The following is an 18,513-nucleotide window of genomic DNA, read 5'->3' as shown; positions in this document are numbered from 1 at the left end:
CATTCTGTTCTTGTGGCTGTCTTCTTTTAGGTTTGTTGAAGGATTACTTTCTTGTTTTTCCTAGGGCATACTTGCCATCCTTGTATTTTTTTTTTTGTTATTATCCTTTGAAGGGCTGGATTCGTGGAAAGATACTGTGTGAATTTGGTTTTGTCATGGAATACTTTGGTTTCTCCATCTATGGTAATTGAGAGTTTGGCTGGGTATAGTAACCTGGGCTGGCATTTGTGTTCTCTTAGTGTTGTATAACATTTGTCCAGGTTCTTCTGGCTTTTATAGTCTCTGGTGAGAAGTCCGGTGTAATTCTAGTAGGCCTGCCTTTATATGTTACTTGACATTTTTCTCTTGCTGTTTTTAATACTTTGTCTTTATTTAGTGCATTTGTTGTTCTGATTATTATGTGTCGGGAGGAATTTCTTTTCTGGTCAAGTCTATTTGGAGTTCTGTAGGCTTCTTGTATGTTCATGGGCATCTTTTTCTTTAGGTATGGAAAGTTTTCTTCTATAATTTTGTTGAAGATATTTGCTGGCCGTTTAAGTTGAAAATCTTCATTTTCATCTACTCCTATTATCCGTAGGTTTGGTCTTCTCATTGTATCCTTGATTTCCTGGATGTTTTGAGTTAGGACCTTTTTGCATTTTGCATTTTATTTGATTGTTGTGTCCATGTTCCCTATGGAATCTTTTGCACCTGAGATTTGCTCTTCTATCTCTTGTATTCTGTTGCTGATGCTCATATCTATGGTTCCTGATTTCTTTCTTAGGGTTTCTATCTCCAAAGTTGTCTCCCTTTGGGTTTTCTTTATTGTTTCTACTTCCACTTTTAGATCCTGAATGGTTTTATTCAATTCTATCACCTGTTTGATAGTGTTTTCCTCTAACTCTCTAAGGCATTTTTGTGTTTCCTCTTTTAAGACTTCTAGCTGTTTAACTGCGTTTTCCTGTATTTCCTTCTTAAAGTTCTCCATCATCATCCTAAGAAGTGACTTTAGATCCATGTCTTGCTTTTCTGGTGTGATGGTGTATCCAGGACTTGCTATGGTGGGAGAGTTTGGTTCTGATGATGCCAAATAACCTTGGTTTCTGTTGCCTCTGTTCTTATGCTTCCCTCCTGCCATCTGATTATCTCAAGTATTTGCTGTCCTCAATATATATATCTGATTGGAGCCTGTCCTTCCTATAATCCCAGTTGATTCAGGTCTCCTCAGAGTCCAGCTTTCTCTGTGTTCCTTTGCTTGTGGGCTCCTGTGAACCTGAGGTTCTGGGTGTGTCATGGTTCTTGGCAGTCAAGTTCCTCTGAGACCCTGAAATACTGGTGAGACCAAGCTCCTGTTATCCTGGGACCCTGCTGTCAAAAATTTTGGGCGTGTTACAGTGCCTGGAAGTGGTGTCTCCTTTGAGGAGCGTGGAGCTGTCTGGTCAGTGCCCCTGGTCAGGCTGGTTTTCTGCTTCCCTAATGCTGTCTCAGGTCCCTCTCGATTGGATTGGAACAGAAGTTGTGTTCCACTCACCTGTGATCCTAAGATCGCATGTAGAGTCTTCTAGGGACCGTGGGGGTGTCTGCTGACTCTGCACAGAAGGTGACCTAGTGCTGGACCTGACCGGAAGGGACTTGTGCCCCTGGTATGGCTGGTTTTCTGCTTCCATAATGTTGTCTCAGGTCTAGAGGTCCTAAGATCGAGTGGAGAGTCCTCTAGGGACCTTGGAGGTGTCTGCTGACTCTGCTCCTAAGGTGACCCGCTGCTGGCGCAGACCGGAAGGGCCAAATCAAGTTTTCTATTAGCCCGGCTACACACTTAGAAACAAAGCTTTAGAAAGCCAGAATCATAAGGGACATTTATATTTATGTCTTTCATTTTTAAAGTTTATGATGTTGGTGTGTGCAGAGATAGCTCAGTGGTTAAGAGTGCTTGATGCTCTTTCTGAGGACCCAAGTTTCATTTTAGTATCTATGATGGATGGTTTACCACTGCCTGAAACTCCATCACAGGGCATCTGATATCTTCTAATAGCATTTGTTAGCATGTTCATACACATGTGCACAGACACACAGAAACACATAGGTGACAATAAGTCTTAGGGATCGGTGAAATGTCGGTGCTTAAGAGAACTTTCCCTCTTCCAGATTTCTTCCCTTCCAGAGGACCAGAGTTTGACACCCAGAGGCCACAACTGCAGGTAACTCCAGCTCCATAGGAATCAGACATGTGTTTGGATTTTTTAGGACCTATATATGCATGGCCCATGTAAGTGCAGACACATGTGAAAATTAAAAGACAAACTTTAAAAATTGCATTTAGAAACAATAACAAAAATCTGTACTCAGGGTATACTGCATAGTAATTTTCTGGTTGATTCCTATAAAAGATTCCTTTGTACATTTCCATCTATCTCAATTTGTTCCAGAGCTAGTACTAAAAGTCTAGTTTTACACCATGGACCCTCAAGAGAACACCACTATATCTAAGATGTTGGAATAAAATTTTTATTTGTTTTTCTTTGTGCTGGGGTTTGAACCTGGAGCCTTGTGTACTCTATCACAGAGCTACATTTGCAGCATCGGATAGATGAAGAGTTTTGGCTTCAACAGATTAAATGCTTCTCTAAGTTTTTTGTTATGAAAACCTCCCTTGCATTCCAATCCACTGATGCATCTCCAGACCTGCTCACACTTCCGTTGTGAAGTACAGCCAGGGTTATATCCCAGTAGTAAATCCTTGGGTTTTTCTTTCCAAACTTGATGAATATCCTAAGGTATTTTCTCAAGAAATACTTCTGTACTTGACCTATAAGCCACAGTGAGTATTTTGCTGTTCCAACTGTTAGATGTTTTTTGTGCAGATTCCATTGGTGAGAGATTGTGTCCAATACTTGGAATTTCTTCAACCCTGGGATCCTCTTGCAATGACTATGCTTGACCTACTGACTGACAGATGCCCGGTGTCAGTGTAGTATTTGACACAGCTCTGCCAAGTGCTCCGGTTGTCTATGGAAAAGACAGTGTTCACTATTTACAAAATTGTTACAGTAATCAGTTTTATAGGGACTATTTTTTTTTTTTTTTGGAGTGCTAAGAAATGTTGGGTCAGGGTGTGACTCTAGAGCCTGGGTTTGGTTTCAACTTGCTTAGAAACCCAGATTGGATTCAATTTTTCTGTCCTTTTGCCTCATCCCTGAAGTTGTAGGGTCCCAGACTTGCACTTCCAGAACCAGCTTATGAGCCAGGTTTACTGTAAGCAGCCTGTGCTGATGTGAGTGGATGCTCAGCTTTAGGAAGTAAGACTCAGCAGGAAGAAGCTAGGATGCTGTGGCTTTCATAAGGTTAAACATTTTAATAAATACTTTTTAAAAAATGGCAGTAGTTTTATATGAATTAAAATTACTGACAAAGATACAACATTCAGGCCTGGGAATGTGGCTCAATGGTAGTCTATGTATCATATGTGAAGTCTTAGGTCTGAGCCCTGGAAAACACACACACACACACACACACACACACACACACACGTACACACACTGTTTTTCCTTGCACTTTAATAAATTACAAATTTTTTAAAATTCCCCATTTCTGTTTCAATATGTTCCAAGTTGGGCAAATGCATTTTAAAAAGAGCCCTGATTTTTTGTCATTGATGTGAACAGGTTCTAAATCCCTGAGTTGGGAGTTGGCTGATATTCCCCCTGGGGATTGATGAGGCCATCTGGGTTTTGCAATGGACTGCCTGCTCTCCTATCAATGAGAGGTTGATGACTCTGGAACATGGTCCTTCCACATCTGTATGCTTGCACACTGAGCATTTCGGTGACAGGTTGGATACCAGTAGAGTGGCCTCACCCTAAAGACCCTGAGTGCTATCCTTCTCTGCACTTCTGAAACAGTTTAAATGATGGCATTTGTCAAAACAATATTTGGCACTTGTCTAATGGAGGCCTGGTCAGGATGTGGCTAGGTCTTCCTTTCAGGGGACTCTAGTACTCCAAGCCAGGCTACAACAGCTTAGTCATCTTATCACAACCTCAGCCTCATTTCCTTTCAGCTCACAGTTGGGTTGAGTGCAGGAGGGAGCAGACAAGGATAAAGGGGACCTTCAAGCTGGGCTGTGCCTCAATAAAGCTGGAAAGTGTTGAGGTTTGGGCCCTTTCCAAGTCCTCATGCCAGCCACTCTTCCTGCTCAAGCTGTCAGGCCCCATTCTTAGGAAGTGTATCCATTGGGATGTGCACATTCTGCGCAACTTTTGCTTGTTTGTTTGTTTGGTTGTTGAGACAGGATTTCTCTGCATGGCCCTGGCTGTTCTAGAACTAGCTCTGTAGACCAGGCTGACCTCAAACGCACAGAGATCCACCTGCCTCTGTCTCCCACGTGCTGGAATTAAGGGTTAGTTGTTGTTGTTGTTGTTGTTTTTTAAAGATTTATTTATTTATTATATGTAAGTACATTGTAGCTGTCTTCAGACACTCCAGAAGAGGGAGTCAGATCTCGTTACGGATGGTTGTGAGCCACCATGTGGTTGCTGGGATTTGAACTTTGGACCTTCGGAAGAGCAGTCGGGTGCTCTAACCCACTGAGCCATCTCACCAGCCTTTTTTTTAAAAATTTTTTTTAATTAGGTATTTTCTTCCTTTACATTTTCAATGCTATCCCAAAGGTCCCCCATACCAACCCCCACAATCCCCTACCCACCCACTCCCCCTTTTTGGCCCTGGTGTTCCCCTGTACTGGGGCATCTAAAGTTGGCAAGTCCAATGGGCCTCTCTTTGCAGTGATGGCCGACTAGGCCATCTTTTGATGCATATGCAGCTAGAGACAAGAGCTCCGGGATACTGGTTAGTTCATATTGTTGTTCCACCTATAGGGTTGCAGTTCCCTTTAGCTCCTTGGGTAATATCTCTAGCTCCTGCATTGGGGGCCGTGTGACCCATCCAATAGCTGACTGTGATCATCCACTTCTGTATTTGCTAGGCCCCGGCATAGTCTCACAAGAGAGAGCTATATCTGGGTCCTTTCAGCAAAATTTTGCTAGTGTGTGCAATGGTCTCAGCGTTTGGAAGCTGATTATGGGATGGATCCCTGCATATGGCAATCACTAGATGGTCCATCTTTTTGTCACAGCTCCAAATTTTGTCTCTGTAACTCCTTCCATGGGTGTTTTGTTCCCATTTCTAGGAAGGGGTAAAGTGTCCACACTTTGGTCTTCCTTCTGGAATTTCATGCGTTTAGCAAGTTGTATATTATATCTTGGGTATCCTAAGTTTCTGGGCTAATATCCACTTATCAGTGAGTACATATTGTGCGAGTTCCTTTGTGATTGGGTTACCTCACTCAGGATGATGCCCTCCAGGTCCATCCATCTGCCTAGGAATTTCATAAATTCAATTTTTAAATAGCTGAGTAGTATTCCATTGTGTATATGTAACACATTTTCTGTATCCATTCCTCTGTTGAGGGGCATCTGGGTTCAAGTGTTTGTTTTTTAAAGATGTTACACTCCTAGAGTCTACTCTGTGGTCAGGAACAAAAGCTCATTGGTGAAGGCAAATCAGCTGATTTTAGAACTTTTTGCAGGCAAGAGTAGAACACTTTAGGGTGCATTGGAACACCCTGATAACCTCATCATACCCCAGAAGAAGTATCAGCCAGCTCCCATATCTCCTATAAACTTAGCAATCAAGTTTATTTAATAACTGCTACCAAATCTTGCATCTCTGAACCTTTAAAGAGAAGCCCAGAATGTTTTTTGTGGTTAGAGGCTCTAGATCAATTGATGAGGACTTATGTGTCAGTCACTGAGAATATAGAAATGAGTAAGCAAATATTCTTCTCTGGAAAGGATCCACCCTATGGAGAGACATTGAGGTTAACGAACCCAAAGGAATGTTGACAGCCCATTTATTCAGTTACACCAACAGAAATAAATCCATATTTATCCTATCTATATTTTGGGTCCTTTATACCAGTGTAGTCTTCCCCAAGTGTTCCCAAGTCCGGGTGTGAACATGTCTGCAACTCAGTGCCCCAAAGCTGCCTGCTTGCATCTTTGCTGCTTTCTGAGGGTTCCCTATTCCTTCCACACAGAGGACCAGCCTTGCTGAGGGAGTTTGAAGATGCTCGAGTGCTGTATTCCTCCTCCTGCTACAGTGAGTCAACTGATGCTCTAGTTCATGTGCCCAGACTCACCTCAGACATCCCCAGCATGGTTCCCACAGTGAGAGATGCTTTGCCCCTGCCTCCACCTTTACTCCTCTGACAACCTGTAGGTCTTTTTTTTCCTTCCTCTTTTGCTTTTAGAAATTAGTACAGCTTAAATTGTAAGACCCCCGAAGCTGGGCCTCTGCTCAAGTCCCGGGATGAGCTGTCCAGCAGTCCAATAACTCGAGAGAAAACCACACCTGATGCAAACTGCAAGAGGCTTTATTATCAGCTAGCTGAGGATGAACTCCTTCAGCTGTGCAGGGCAGGGGAGTTCGACCCTAAGCAGTAACAGTAGGGGGCTTTTAACAGCTAGCTGAGGAATTGGGAGGAGTTGGGAATAGTTGGGAAGAGAGTTGGGAAGAGAGTTGGGAAGAGTTGGGCTATAGCTCTTCTCTGCCAGGTGTCCTTGGTAAAATTACAAGGAATGAGGAGTGGGGAGTGAGTTATAGCTCTTCTTTGTGAATTTTTTCTCAGCCTGTTTATTCTTTGTGTAGAGAAAGGCCATTGACTTGTTTGAGTTTATTTTATATCCAGCTACTTCACCGAAGCTGTTTATCAGGCTTAGGAGTTCTCTGGTGGAATTTTTAGGGTCACTTATATATACTATCATATCATCTGCAAAAAGTGATATTTTGACTTCTTCCTTTCCAATTTGTATCCCCTTTTGTTTTCTAATTGCTCTGGCTAGGACTTCAAGTACAATGTTGAATAGGTAGGGCGAGAGTGGACAGCCTTGTCTAGTCCCTGATTTTAGTGGGATTGCTTCCAGCTTCTCACCATTTACTTTGATGTTGGCTATTGGTTTGCTGTAGATTGCTTTTATCATATTTAGGTATGGGCCTTGAATTCCTGATCTTTCCAAGACTTTTATAATGAATGGATGTTGGATTTTGTCAAAAGCTTTCTCAGCATCTAACGAGATGATCATGTGGTTTTTGTCTTTGAGTTTGTTTATATACTGGATTACATTGATGGATTTCCGTATATTGAACCATCCCTGCATCCCTGGGATGAAACCTACTTGGTCAGGATGGATAATTGTTTTGATGTGTTCTTGGATTCGGTTAGCAAGAACTTTATTGAGTATTTTTGCATCGATATTCATAAGGGAAATTGGTCTGAAGTTCTCTATCTTTGTTGGGTCTTTTTGTGGTTTAGGTATCAGAGTGAATTTTTATCTCCGTGTCCTTGGCACAGGGAGCCAGGCAAGTGCCTGGCTAGGTCTTTTTACAATTATCGCATCTCTGGTTGTCAGGCACAGAAACAAACAAACAAACAAACAAACAAAGGCTTTTTGCTGGCTATAGAGAGCAAAGAGCTTCTTTCTGGCTGTATCCCCAGAGATGGGGGAAAACAGGCTTGGGGGGACGTTCATGGGCTTTACCTTCCAGGGAGAAATGCTCTAAGTTGGGGTCTCACAAAATCACATGCAAATATCTATACAATGATGAAGGAAAATCTAGAAATTGACAAAGAGCTAAAATAATGCAATCATGCCCTAGATATAAGATAAACGTATAACAATTTTTAAAATTGCATATATATATATATATATATGTATATATATATATATATATATATATATATATGTCTGTGTACCACGCATATGCAATGCCTGGGGAGGCCAGACCAAGGCATCACTACAGATGGTGGTGAACTGCCATGTGGGTCTGAGAACTGAGCCTGAGTAAGTGCCCGCAACCACTGAGCTATCTGTCCAGCCCTGAAGATGTATATGTTAGAACAATTCTCATAGACTTCTTCACTTCCCTGCTGTGTAGTGTCTGGGTATTCGAAGTCTGACCCCGTGGCTTGTCTACTGTTCGATCTTGGCATTTCCTCATAAGCAGAGCAGACATGCATAATTCCTTCTGTACATGGTCCCCATAATGCTTAGATGTAGACAGCTGGTTTTACAACTGTGCTTTAAAGAACAGGAGTTTGAGTAGCCATATTTTTTTCCTGCAGATGGATGGAGGGAAGAGGAACTCAGGAAGTACTCATTCTCTTCCCTGAAAAAAATGTGTGGTCCACCAGGTGGTTACTATCTGTCCCAGGCATGCTCAGGGAAAGGTGAGTGACTCATTCTTTGTCCGTGATTAGTGTCCTTGGTTTACAAGTCTCTGCCAAAGTAGAGATACATAGGTTTCCCCACCCCGTCACACGAGCACTATATATTACCAGCCTGTGAGGAGTCTCTAGCTTGACACCGAAGGACCCTGTCTCCAGGAGCACACAGCTAGACTCGTCCCCAGTTGGAGGAAAGCTGGCCAGCTTTGGTAAGATTCTTCCTTGTGGGTGTTCAACTCTCTGCTTCTTTTCCTCTGTGCTCTTTCTAGCAGTTCATCTATTTTAGTGAAACCGATTATCCCCCCTTACGCTTTCTGGACCCAAACTCTCGCATTAAAAAGAAAAAAATTGAGAGTCAAAATTTAAAATGAAAACAGGTTCCTTTGGTGTGGTTTGTATCTGGGAAGCAATTAATGGGATTTTGAGCAAGGAGATGGAGATATAGGAGGGTTTCTTCAATTGTGATTAAAAGCCCCCAGACGCTTAGGAAGCCATTTGCAGAAGGGCATGTGACCTGCCGTGTTTTCTTCCATAACAAGCATATGGCTTGGCAGGAATAATAAGAAAAACCCCAAGTCTGGTGATGGTGGCCCACACCTTTAATCTCAGCACTGGGGTGGTAGAGGCAGGCAGATCTCTGAAGTCAAGGCCAGCCTGGTCTACAGAGTGAGTTCCAGTACATCCAGGGCTACACAGAGAAACCCTGTCTCCAAAAAGAAAAAGAAAACCCCAAGCCAGGAAGTGTTTTCAGCAGTACTTTCTCCTTGCTTCTTTCCTTAAAAAAATTATGGATGCTCTTTAAAAACAAAGTAGAACATGAACCAAGATCATAAGATGGTAGGTTGACGGAAGTAAGGAGGAGAGAGGAGGAGGAAGACCAGGCATCAGGTGTTCCATCAGCTGGACTGTTGAGAGGATACACAGAGAATACACAAAGTAGCAAGAGTATACCTAGGAAAAGGGTGTTTATCACATTGCCACCCCTGATGCAGGTAGTTTGCTATACATGTATAGGCTACAAAGCACTGCCAACCCAGAGAAACAGAGGAGGTCCATTCCTGTGAGCACTACCTGGTTAAGAATGGGTAAACTGAGTCTGCACAAGAGTTGGAACTATTCCACTGCAGAAATACGAATGACAGTCATTGTGTAGGTGACTAAGGTTCAGCACCTTTAGCCATGGCAGATTTACATCTGCACTCCCTAACAATAACACTCTTGCTTGTTTTCTCACAGTTATACCTTGCCTGGCTTTGAGGGGAGTTTTAGAGTTAAACACACAGTGAGACAGTTTCAAGGGAGTGGACAGTAGACACTGGTGGTTGAGGTGTCCTGCTGGAAGTTGCTTCCTGGGTGTTTTAGAGAAACCATTATGAGAGACTGCATTGGGTGGGTTGGTAAAAATTAATGTGGAATTTCTGCAAATTAGAAGCAAGTAACCCCTTTTCTGCCCACATAGGCCTGAGAGTTTCCAAAGCCTAAATAGCAAGTATCTTTTTAGGATGAAGACCCCCCCTATGTAGTGTTCATGGTACAGAGCCTTGCCTTACGCAGAGATACTTCAGGGAAGATGTGTTTCAGTGAAACTGGACCAAGGTCACCCCATCACTGATATCTATCAGTTGCTACCTTCTACCATCAACTGAGATTATCTAAATTTGCTGCTGCAATTCCAGTGTTGCTAGATGAAACCGGTAAAGAATCCATTAGTTTAGTAAGAACCACAGACTTTCAAAGCTGGAACCCCCTCTCATTTATGGATGGTAAAGCATAGGCCTAAAGAGAAACAGGAAGGTAACTACCAGAGAGATATTGAGAGTCTGCTGTGAAGCCAGCACTATGATTCAAGGTAAAGAATACAGATCCCTCTCGGCTGTAGATTATAGAGCAGCAGGAAGTATGGATAGATAAATGGTTGTTTCCCTAAGATCACATGGTGTGTTTGGAAAGAGCAGTCACGATAGCTGGTAACTGCTTGCTTTATGGTATCCATAGCATTTGGATCCTCCACATTATTGCTTTTGCTTTGGTGTCCTAAATACCCAGAACCTGGCAACTTTAGGCACTCTGACTGAGCCTACCAATACCCATTCCCCACAATCTGGGTTTTAAGTATAGGTTGGCATCTTCACAAGAGCCAACAGTCCTGCTACTGAATGGCAACATCCCTATCCACTGCTGCCACCTGCTGATCCTTTTGAGTATTACCAGCTCTTGTTATTTTTTTTTTTTATTTTTTTATTTTTTTTGTTGTTTAGGTTGGAGGTAGCCAGGCTAGTCCCAAAACATGACCCAGTCCTCCTTGCCTGCTCTGAGATTGCAGGCATGATTGCAGCATCACACCCAGATCTTCCTCATTTTAAAAGAGAAATTACATCCAAGAAAGAGCATCCCAAGACAAACATAAAGAGCTCAGCAAGTGGGTGTCATGGCGCCCGGCAGCTCTGGTGAAGTAGTCGACACAAGTAAATGCTGGTAACTCTTTAGGGGTGGTCGTGCCTTCTGCACGTGTGCACCATCTCTTCTCAATAAACGAAACAACAAACAAAAAAACCACACACATTTGATTCTGTTACAGATCATAATCTGCTATTCTTTATGGAAGTTTGTTATTTTAGCGCTGTGAAATGACCAAGAATTTGGTGTTCTTTATAGCCTTATACTGAGTCTTTGGTTATCATGAAATAGAAACGGTGGGCTAGAGTGAGATGCTAATTAGAAGGGCAGTTCACTTCCCACTCCATCACCCATCTTACACATGCTCAGTAGAGCCTTCAACCCCTGACCTCCTAGATTCCAAGCTATACTCCTGACTCTGCACTACTGAGCAGATTATAGGCTGAGGTCCAGGACCTCAGCCTTCTACACACATCACATACAAGCACACACACACACACACACACACACACACACACACACACACACACACACACACACTCGCACATGCACATACACCCAAACACACATGCATGTACACACCCGCACATGCACATACATGCACACACACCCACACATGCACATATGTGCACATGCTCACACACACACACACACAGTAAAAGTAAAAGTGTTCAGACCTACGCATGAGGGAAACACAAAATAAAATTAATGGTTAACTTAATGCAGCTGAGAAACAAAATGCAGGGTACAAACAAAATAAAACTTACTTGGAGCTGATTTTCTCTTTAACTGACATTCCCTTAGGCTGGCTGAAGATGCAACATTCCTTGCATTTATTTATTTACGACAAGGTCTCCTGTATCCCAGGCTGTCCTTGATTTGGCTATAGAGACCAAGATGATCTTGAACTTCCAATTCTTCTGGCTCCACCTCCCTAGAACCACATAAACTAGGTGTGGTAGTTCTTAAGGAAGATCAAGAGTTTGGGCCCAGCCTGGGCTACATAGCAAGACCCTGTCTCAAAGTAAAACAAAACAACAAAAAAATCAAAACATAAAAGTTGATTTCTCCTGCTAAGTGTGGGGGCACTCATGGTCATCTGATATGATGGGGTTCTGTGTGGAGGTGCAGGTTTGTGTGTTTCTCAGAAGCCGTGTACCATGTACCATGTTTTCTGGGACCTGAACCTCACCAATTACAATGCTGGCTGGTAGGGATCCTCGTGTTTCTACCTCCACAGCACCAGGAATACAAGTGCTTGTCATGGAGTCCAATTTTTTACTTACTTGACCATTTCCTCCCTGTAGTGACCTTTTTTAAGTTTTATTTTTATCATTTTAAGTTAAGTGTATGAGTGTGTGTGTGTGGGCAGGTATGTGTAAGAGAGTTCCTGGTGTCCACAGAGGTCAGAGCATTGGATCCCTTGGAGCCTGGGTTGCCAGTGGATGTGAGCAGCTTAGTGTGGGTGCAGGGACTGAAACTCAGGCTCTCAGAAGAGTAATATACACTTTTAACTGCTGAGCCATCTCTGTAGCCCCACCACGAGGAGGGTTTTATGTCTCAGGATGATCTTTTTATATTTTTTCTCCAAAGAATTAAGGATATGATCAGAAATTGCTCAATATCTATTATCTCCCAGTTCTCAAAATTTCAAATTTCCTAAGAAATAACATTTTAAAAGTCCATAAGAGAAGATCCAGCAATACCACTTCTGGGCATATACCCAGAAGATGCTCCATCTTGTAATAAGGACACTTGTAACGCCCCACTGTGTTCATAGCAGCCTTATTTATAACAGCCAGAATCGGGAAAGAACCCAGATGCCCCACAACAGAGAAATGGATACAGAAAATGTGGTACATTTATACAATGGAGTACTACTTAGCTATTAAAAACAATGAATTTATGAAATTCTTAGACAAATGGATGGATCTGGAGGATATCATCTTGAGTGAGGCAACCCAATCACAAAAGAACACATATGATTTGCACTCAGTGATAACTGGATATTAGCCCAGAAACTCAAAATACCGAAGATAAAATTTGCAAAACACATGAAACTCAAGAAGAAGGAAGACCAAAACGTGGATACTTCGATCCTTCTTAAAAGGGGGAACAAAATAGCCATGGAAGGAGGTACAGAGACAAAGTTCAGAGCAGAGACTGAAGGAATGAGTGTCTAGAGACTGCCCCACCTGGAGATCCAGTCCATATACAACCACCAAACCCGGACACTATTGCCGATGCCAACAAGATTTTGCTGACAGAAGCCTGATATAGCTGTCTCTTGAGAGGCCCAGTCGGTCATCAATGGGAGAAGAGGCCCGTGGTCTTGTGAAGGTTCAATGCCCCAGTATAGGGGAATTCCAGGGGCAAGAAGTGGGTGAGTTGGGGAGCAGGGGGAGGTGGGAGGGGGTAGGGGATTTTCAGAGAGGAAACTAGGAAAAGGGATAACATTTGAAATGTAAATAAAGAAAATATCTAATAAAAAATAATAATAGTAAAAAGTCTATAAGAAAGTCAAATTCCAGAAGAAGACACCTTGGCCCTATGGCTTATGAGTGGCAGATGTGTGATGCACAGGGTAAGCTGAGAACTCTGGGGAGGTGATGGTAGGAATCTTCTCTCTTCTCCTCTTCAGAAAGATCTTACAGGGGTTTTTAAGTCCCTTGCCTTCATAAAGAGATCTCTGTTTTGTTTTGTTTTGTTTTGTGTTTCGTTTTACCACACTGTAAGATCGATCATTTGTCTATGCTAGCAGTATTACAAATGTAGGAGACACAAGAAAATATTCTCTCAGATAATGCAAAGAGCCTCTGAAGAAGACCACTCTGAAGATGAAGCCTGAGTTCCCCATTTTGCTCTCTAAGAGCTTCTTCTAGACCCACTTCAGGTAGCACATAACGTGTTCCATTCTCCCTATGCACTGCATAGCAACTCTGCCCTCTGGGAGAAGTAGACCTGCACCCTTCATCCCAAGGTGATCTCTACAGCTTTCTTCATTGATGTGGAACTGAGTGACTGCCTGGAATTCTTGCGCGCGCTCCACTGGCCAGGAAGAACGACGCTGCAACAGGATCCTTCTGCACACGTTTATTGGGAGAGCTTGATTGTAGAGGAGAAAAGACCTCGAGCCCAGAACTGGTGCTACTTTTATAGGCCTAGGACAGGTGTTCTCTCTCATCTGATTGGTTAACTTGTCTCTCATCTGATTGGTTAACTTTTGTCAATTCTCAAAACCTCACCTTGCCAAAAGAACCTTTACTGGCTATGTATGTGTGGTGGCCAGCTGTAGCCAACTGCCACTCTGTAACTGCCACTCTGTAACTGCCACTCTGCAACTGCCACTCTGCAACTGCCACTCTGTAACTGCCACTCTGCAACTGCCACTCTGTAACTGTCACTCTGCAACGGCTTCCCACATCTCCTCCTTTTTGTTTTAATAAAATGAGGCTGGTCTAGGCCTGTGCAATTATGTCCATCCGCCATGGCTCCTGTTTTAGGTCATTCCTCTAATGTCACAGCCTTTCCCGTCATAAGGTAACCCTATCACCACTGGGCCCCATGTCTTAGGTTGGTCTGTGCATGAGGAAAGTTGCCCGTCTCTGGATACCGCAGTGCTGTGTGACAGTAACTGCTAAATGACCTAGGGCGAACTCTGCAAAAGAGGCCAGCCAAAAAATGAATTAGTGGGGAAATCATGATCACCCTATTGATTTGCAAGGGCTGATCAATGATCGTTGAGTCTCTCTCATCCCAGTGTCGTGGGGTGCAAGAGCAGAGAACTCAGATGCTGACTAATTCTTGAGCATAGATAACCAACCTTCAGGGGAGGTGCCGTTTTCAATAGCTAAAAGTGCCTGAGTTATAATCACTTTGTCACGTTTTTGTTGGGTTCTGAATTTGCATACCAACCAGAGCATGAACACCAGTCCACAGCATATGGCAGCACCAAACAAAATCACTCCCACCCATTCCTTAAAGTAAGAAAAAGCAGAGGTAAGCCAAGAGGTAAAGTCTCCGAGGGTCACTGGTTCCACTCTGGTCCCATTGAGGTTCAGGATCTGTATCTGCAGCCTTGTCTGCAACCTTTCCAGCTCCTGCGACCAGTTCCCCTTCAGGTAATTCGATAGGTCTGTACTTTTAATAAAAGAATTATTAATATACCTATTGGGAGTAATGCACACATGCAAAGTGGATGCCACACAACTCATTTGTATGACATCCATCATCTGTTCCATGTCATGTTGTAAAATATCCACTCTGATTCACTAACATTAACCCTGAGGTGATATGAGAATCCGCCCTTCGCAGGGTAAGCAATGCCTCACATGTATTTTTTGTTTTGTTTTGTTTTGTTTTGTTTTGTTTTGTCTTGTTTTTGCTATCTGACTTATAGTGTCAGCAGTATTAATTTGATCTGCCCAATTAGAGATAATCTTTTTCTTTAAAAAATATACAGGGTGTAAAAGGTTTATCCACATTATGCACAAAGCATAATGTATAATTTAAATGAAAACTAGTATTCTTATACACCCATGGTTCTTGAGGAGTTTGTCGTGCATAAGGCACATCCAAAAAACATTCCTTTGCAAAAAACAAAGGCTAGGTAGAAGAATTGGAATGTACTGGTAAAGGTACTGGCCATGATCTTACTATGGCCCACAAAGGTATACTTATCCCGGTCTCAATCATCAGGAGCAGGATCATCTTGATCTTTCACGGTCCTTATCAGTAGTTCTGGGACCCACAGCTGTTGTCAATGATCCTGGGGAAACAAACAAACAGACCCTCTCGCCCACATCAACACTGGTGAGCAATGATTTTCATGCCCTTATGGCAATCTGATTCACCTGCTCAAAAACCTACACTGGATATCCTGTCTGTTGCTGTGCAAAGCGACCTTGACCAAGCAGCATATCCCTATCCCATGCTGGATTTCCTGCAGCAGAGTTAGCCACTGCCTGTTCATTTGCAAATTCAATAAGGAAGGCTCTCTAATCTAAATACTGCCCAGGTGAAAGGCATGCCTTCCTCCTCCTCCGCCTCGGCTCTTTTATTTTGTCCTTTCTGTCCACCTGATAACACTGTCTCTCCTTTCTTTTTCCTTTTTCTTTTAAAGCCCTTCTCCTCTTCCGACATACTTTCTTGTTGCTCTGTAAGGATTTTCTGACCTGTCTTGACTGCCTCTACACACAGTTTCAAACAGTAACAGAGTCCATATATCAGAACAAACAAGACCAAAATTATCAGACCTACCCACAAAGGGTCAATAGGAGAAAAAAGCATAATTCATGAACCTTAACTTGTCCCAAAGCCGGGAACCTTATTGTCTCAATCCTTTCTTTCCTTCCTTTCCTTTCCTTTTTTTCCCTTTCCTTTTCTTCACTATTTCCTTTTCTTTATCATTGATTCCTTTTATTTTTCCTCCCTTTTCTTTTCCTTTTTATCCCCCTTTAACCCAGGGATCAATTTGGGAGACTTACCGGTACCACCGTTCCTCAGCTGAAGAGTTCTGAATCCACGCTGGATCCTTCTCAGCAGTCTGTTTTACAGGAACACTTTATTACCACCATTCCCCAGCTGAAGAGTTCTGAATCCATGCCGGATCCTTCTCAGCAGTCTGTTTTACGGGAACACTTTATTAACCGCTCCTTCCCCGTGATGCAGTTCTGAATCCTCCCTGTAGCAGAGGGTCTTCGCTCGTGCCTGAAGATGTTTCTTGTCCCGGGTTTTCGGCACCACTTCTAGCGCGCGCTCGACTGGCCAGGAAGAACGACGCTGCAACAGGATCCTTCTGCACACGTTTATTGGGAGAGCTTGATTGTAGAGGAGAAAAGAAAGACCTCGAGCCCAGAACTGGTGCTGCTTTTATAGGCCTAGGACAGGTGTTCTCTCTCATCTGATTGGTTAACTTGTCTCTCATCTGATTGGTTAACTTTTGTCAATTCTCAAAACCTCACCTTGCCAAAAGAACCTTTACTGGCTATGTATGTGTGGTGGCCAGCTGTAGCCAACTGCCACTCTGCAACTGCCACTCTGTAACTGCCACTCTGTAACTGCCACTCTGTAACTGCCACTCTGCAACTGCCACTCTGTAACTGCCACTCTGCAACGGCTTCCCACATGGAATCCCATCTCAATAGCCTTGGGGCATGGGCTGTCCTGTGTTCTCAATCCCCACAAGTCATTTTTCATGGCTCCCAGCTCCCGTGTTATCATCCATCTTGCCTCAGGAACACCCATGACTCCCCATGGATGTCATATTTCTGTTTTGTGCCTTTCTGTTTTTCTTTCTTCTTCCTTGACCACTCCCCCCACCCCACACTACCCCCCCCCAAAAAAAAACAAAACCAAAACCAAAAAACAACAAAAAAAGTGTCTTCTACATTATCAAGCTAGGGTAGAACTCCAAGATTCAAACAATCCTCCTGTTTCTGTTTCCTAAGTTGCTGGGCCTTACTGACACATACTGCACCTGCCCTAGGTATATATATTAAATGTCTTTGTGCCTTAGGAGCTAGCACAGTTTCTGGGCCCAGTAGGAACTTGGGTAATCTTTGTTATTAAGTTAAGTAATAGGTGAATTAAGAATATAAATAGATTTTGTTATACTATGGATGATGGTGAACCTAAGGAATAGAGGAAGATGGCTGCGCCATTGAGTCAGTTAGGAAGGCCAAGGCCAAGATGGAATTAGGTAGCTGAGGACACGGCTTTATCATGTTCTTTCAAAGAGAAAACTCTCCACCCACTTAGTCTCAGTTAGAATGTAATTCTATGGCCTGACCACTCCTGCCTTTTTTCCCTTGGCAGGAATCACTGTTGGAAGAGATGACAATGAGCCCATGTCCTTTGTTGTTGGTCTTCGTGCTGGGTCTGGTTGTGATTCCTCCAACTCTGGCTCAGAATGAAAGGTACGAAAAATTCCTACGTCAGCACTATGATGCCAAGCCAAATGGCCGGGACGACAGATACTGTGAAAGTATGATGAAGGAAAGAAAGCTAACCTCGCCTTGCAAAGATGTCAACACCTTTATCCATGGCACCAAGAAAAACATCAGGGCCATCTGTGGAAAGAAAGGAAGCCCTTATGGAGAAAACTTCAGAATAAGCAATTCTCCCTTCCAGATCACCACTTGTACGCACTCAGGAGCGTCTCCCAGGCCTCCATGCGGGTACCGAGCCTTTAAAGATTTCAGATATATTGTTATTGCCTGTGAAGATGGCTGGCCTGTCCACTTCGATGAGTCTTTTATCAGTCCGTAGACAGCAGGCCCCTGGCACAAACCTAGGTCTGTTTTCTTTTTATCTCCCCTCACAGCCATGATCACTGGTTCAGCGTTCACTGTCATGGGCCAGAAAATGAATTATCTGAAATATACTTCTCCTGATTTATAATGCACAGAAATAAAGATATCTCAAAAACCATTAAGAGTCAGTCTGGAAGATCACTAGTTCCCAGTAAATTTAGCTTTTCCTGTTTTCTCTTCTTGCTGTATCCCAGGGGAAAGGGGCTGGCACACAGAGAGATATTCTTCCTTACCTGCTAGTCATGGGGAGGGTAGATTTCATCTTTTTATGGTGCTGTGGATGCTAAATTGATTTACAGACAGGACAGGGAATTTTCAAAAGAGCCAAGTTGTCTATTAAGTAATAGGTCACTAAAGGAGCCCTTTGGAAAGGAGTTTAGGATCAAGAGCCAGCACACCAAGGGTATCCCCCTGCCTTCTCCTCCTGTATGGCCTGAGACCGTCAGCACCCAGGGGACAGCTGTCATCCTCAGCAACCTAATGCATCCCCTTAATGTTTTTAAGGACCTCAACTCTGGCCAAACCCAATTTATAGTTTCACAC

At 43.1% G+C, this 18,513-nt stretch overlaps 1 protein-coding gene across 1 annotated transcript; it reads left to right on the top strand.

Annotated features, from left to right (window-relative positions):
• Positions 1–8,390: 8,390 nt before the first annotated feature.
• On the top strand, positions 8,391–18,089 carry Ang4 (angiogenin, ribonuclease A family, member 4). Its single transcript, NM_177544.4, has 2 exons — positions 8,391–8,469; positions 17,474–18,089. Exon 2 carries the CDS (start codon positions 17,492–17,494, stop codon positions 17,924–17,926), a length of 435 nt encoding a protein of 144 aa, NP_808212.2. The 5' UTR covers positions 8,391–8,469; positions 17,474–17,491; the 3' UTR covers positions 17,927–18,089.
• Positions 18,090–18,513: the final 424 nt, after the last annotated feature.

Source organism: Mus musculus, chromosome 14 (genome assembly GCF_000001635.26).
Source record: "Mus musculus strain C57BL/6J chromosome 14, GRCm38.p6 C57BL/6J".
NCBI classification, from domain to species: domain Eukaryota; kingdom Metazoa; phylum Chordata; class Mammalia; order Rodentia; family Muridae; genus Mus; species Mus musculus.
Note: the sequence above shows the minus strand (reverse complement) of the source record. Positions and strands in the feature narration are given on the sequence as shown.

Bases quoted from the DNA above. Each gene is read 5' to 3' on its own strand.
- Ang4 (NM_177544.4), top strand. From the start codon at position 17,492: ATGACAATGAGCCCATGTCCTTTGTTGTTGGTCTTCGTGCTGGGTCTG.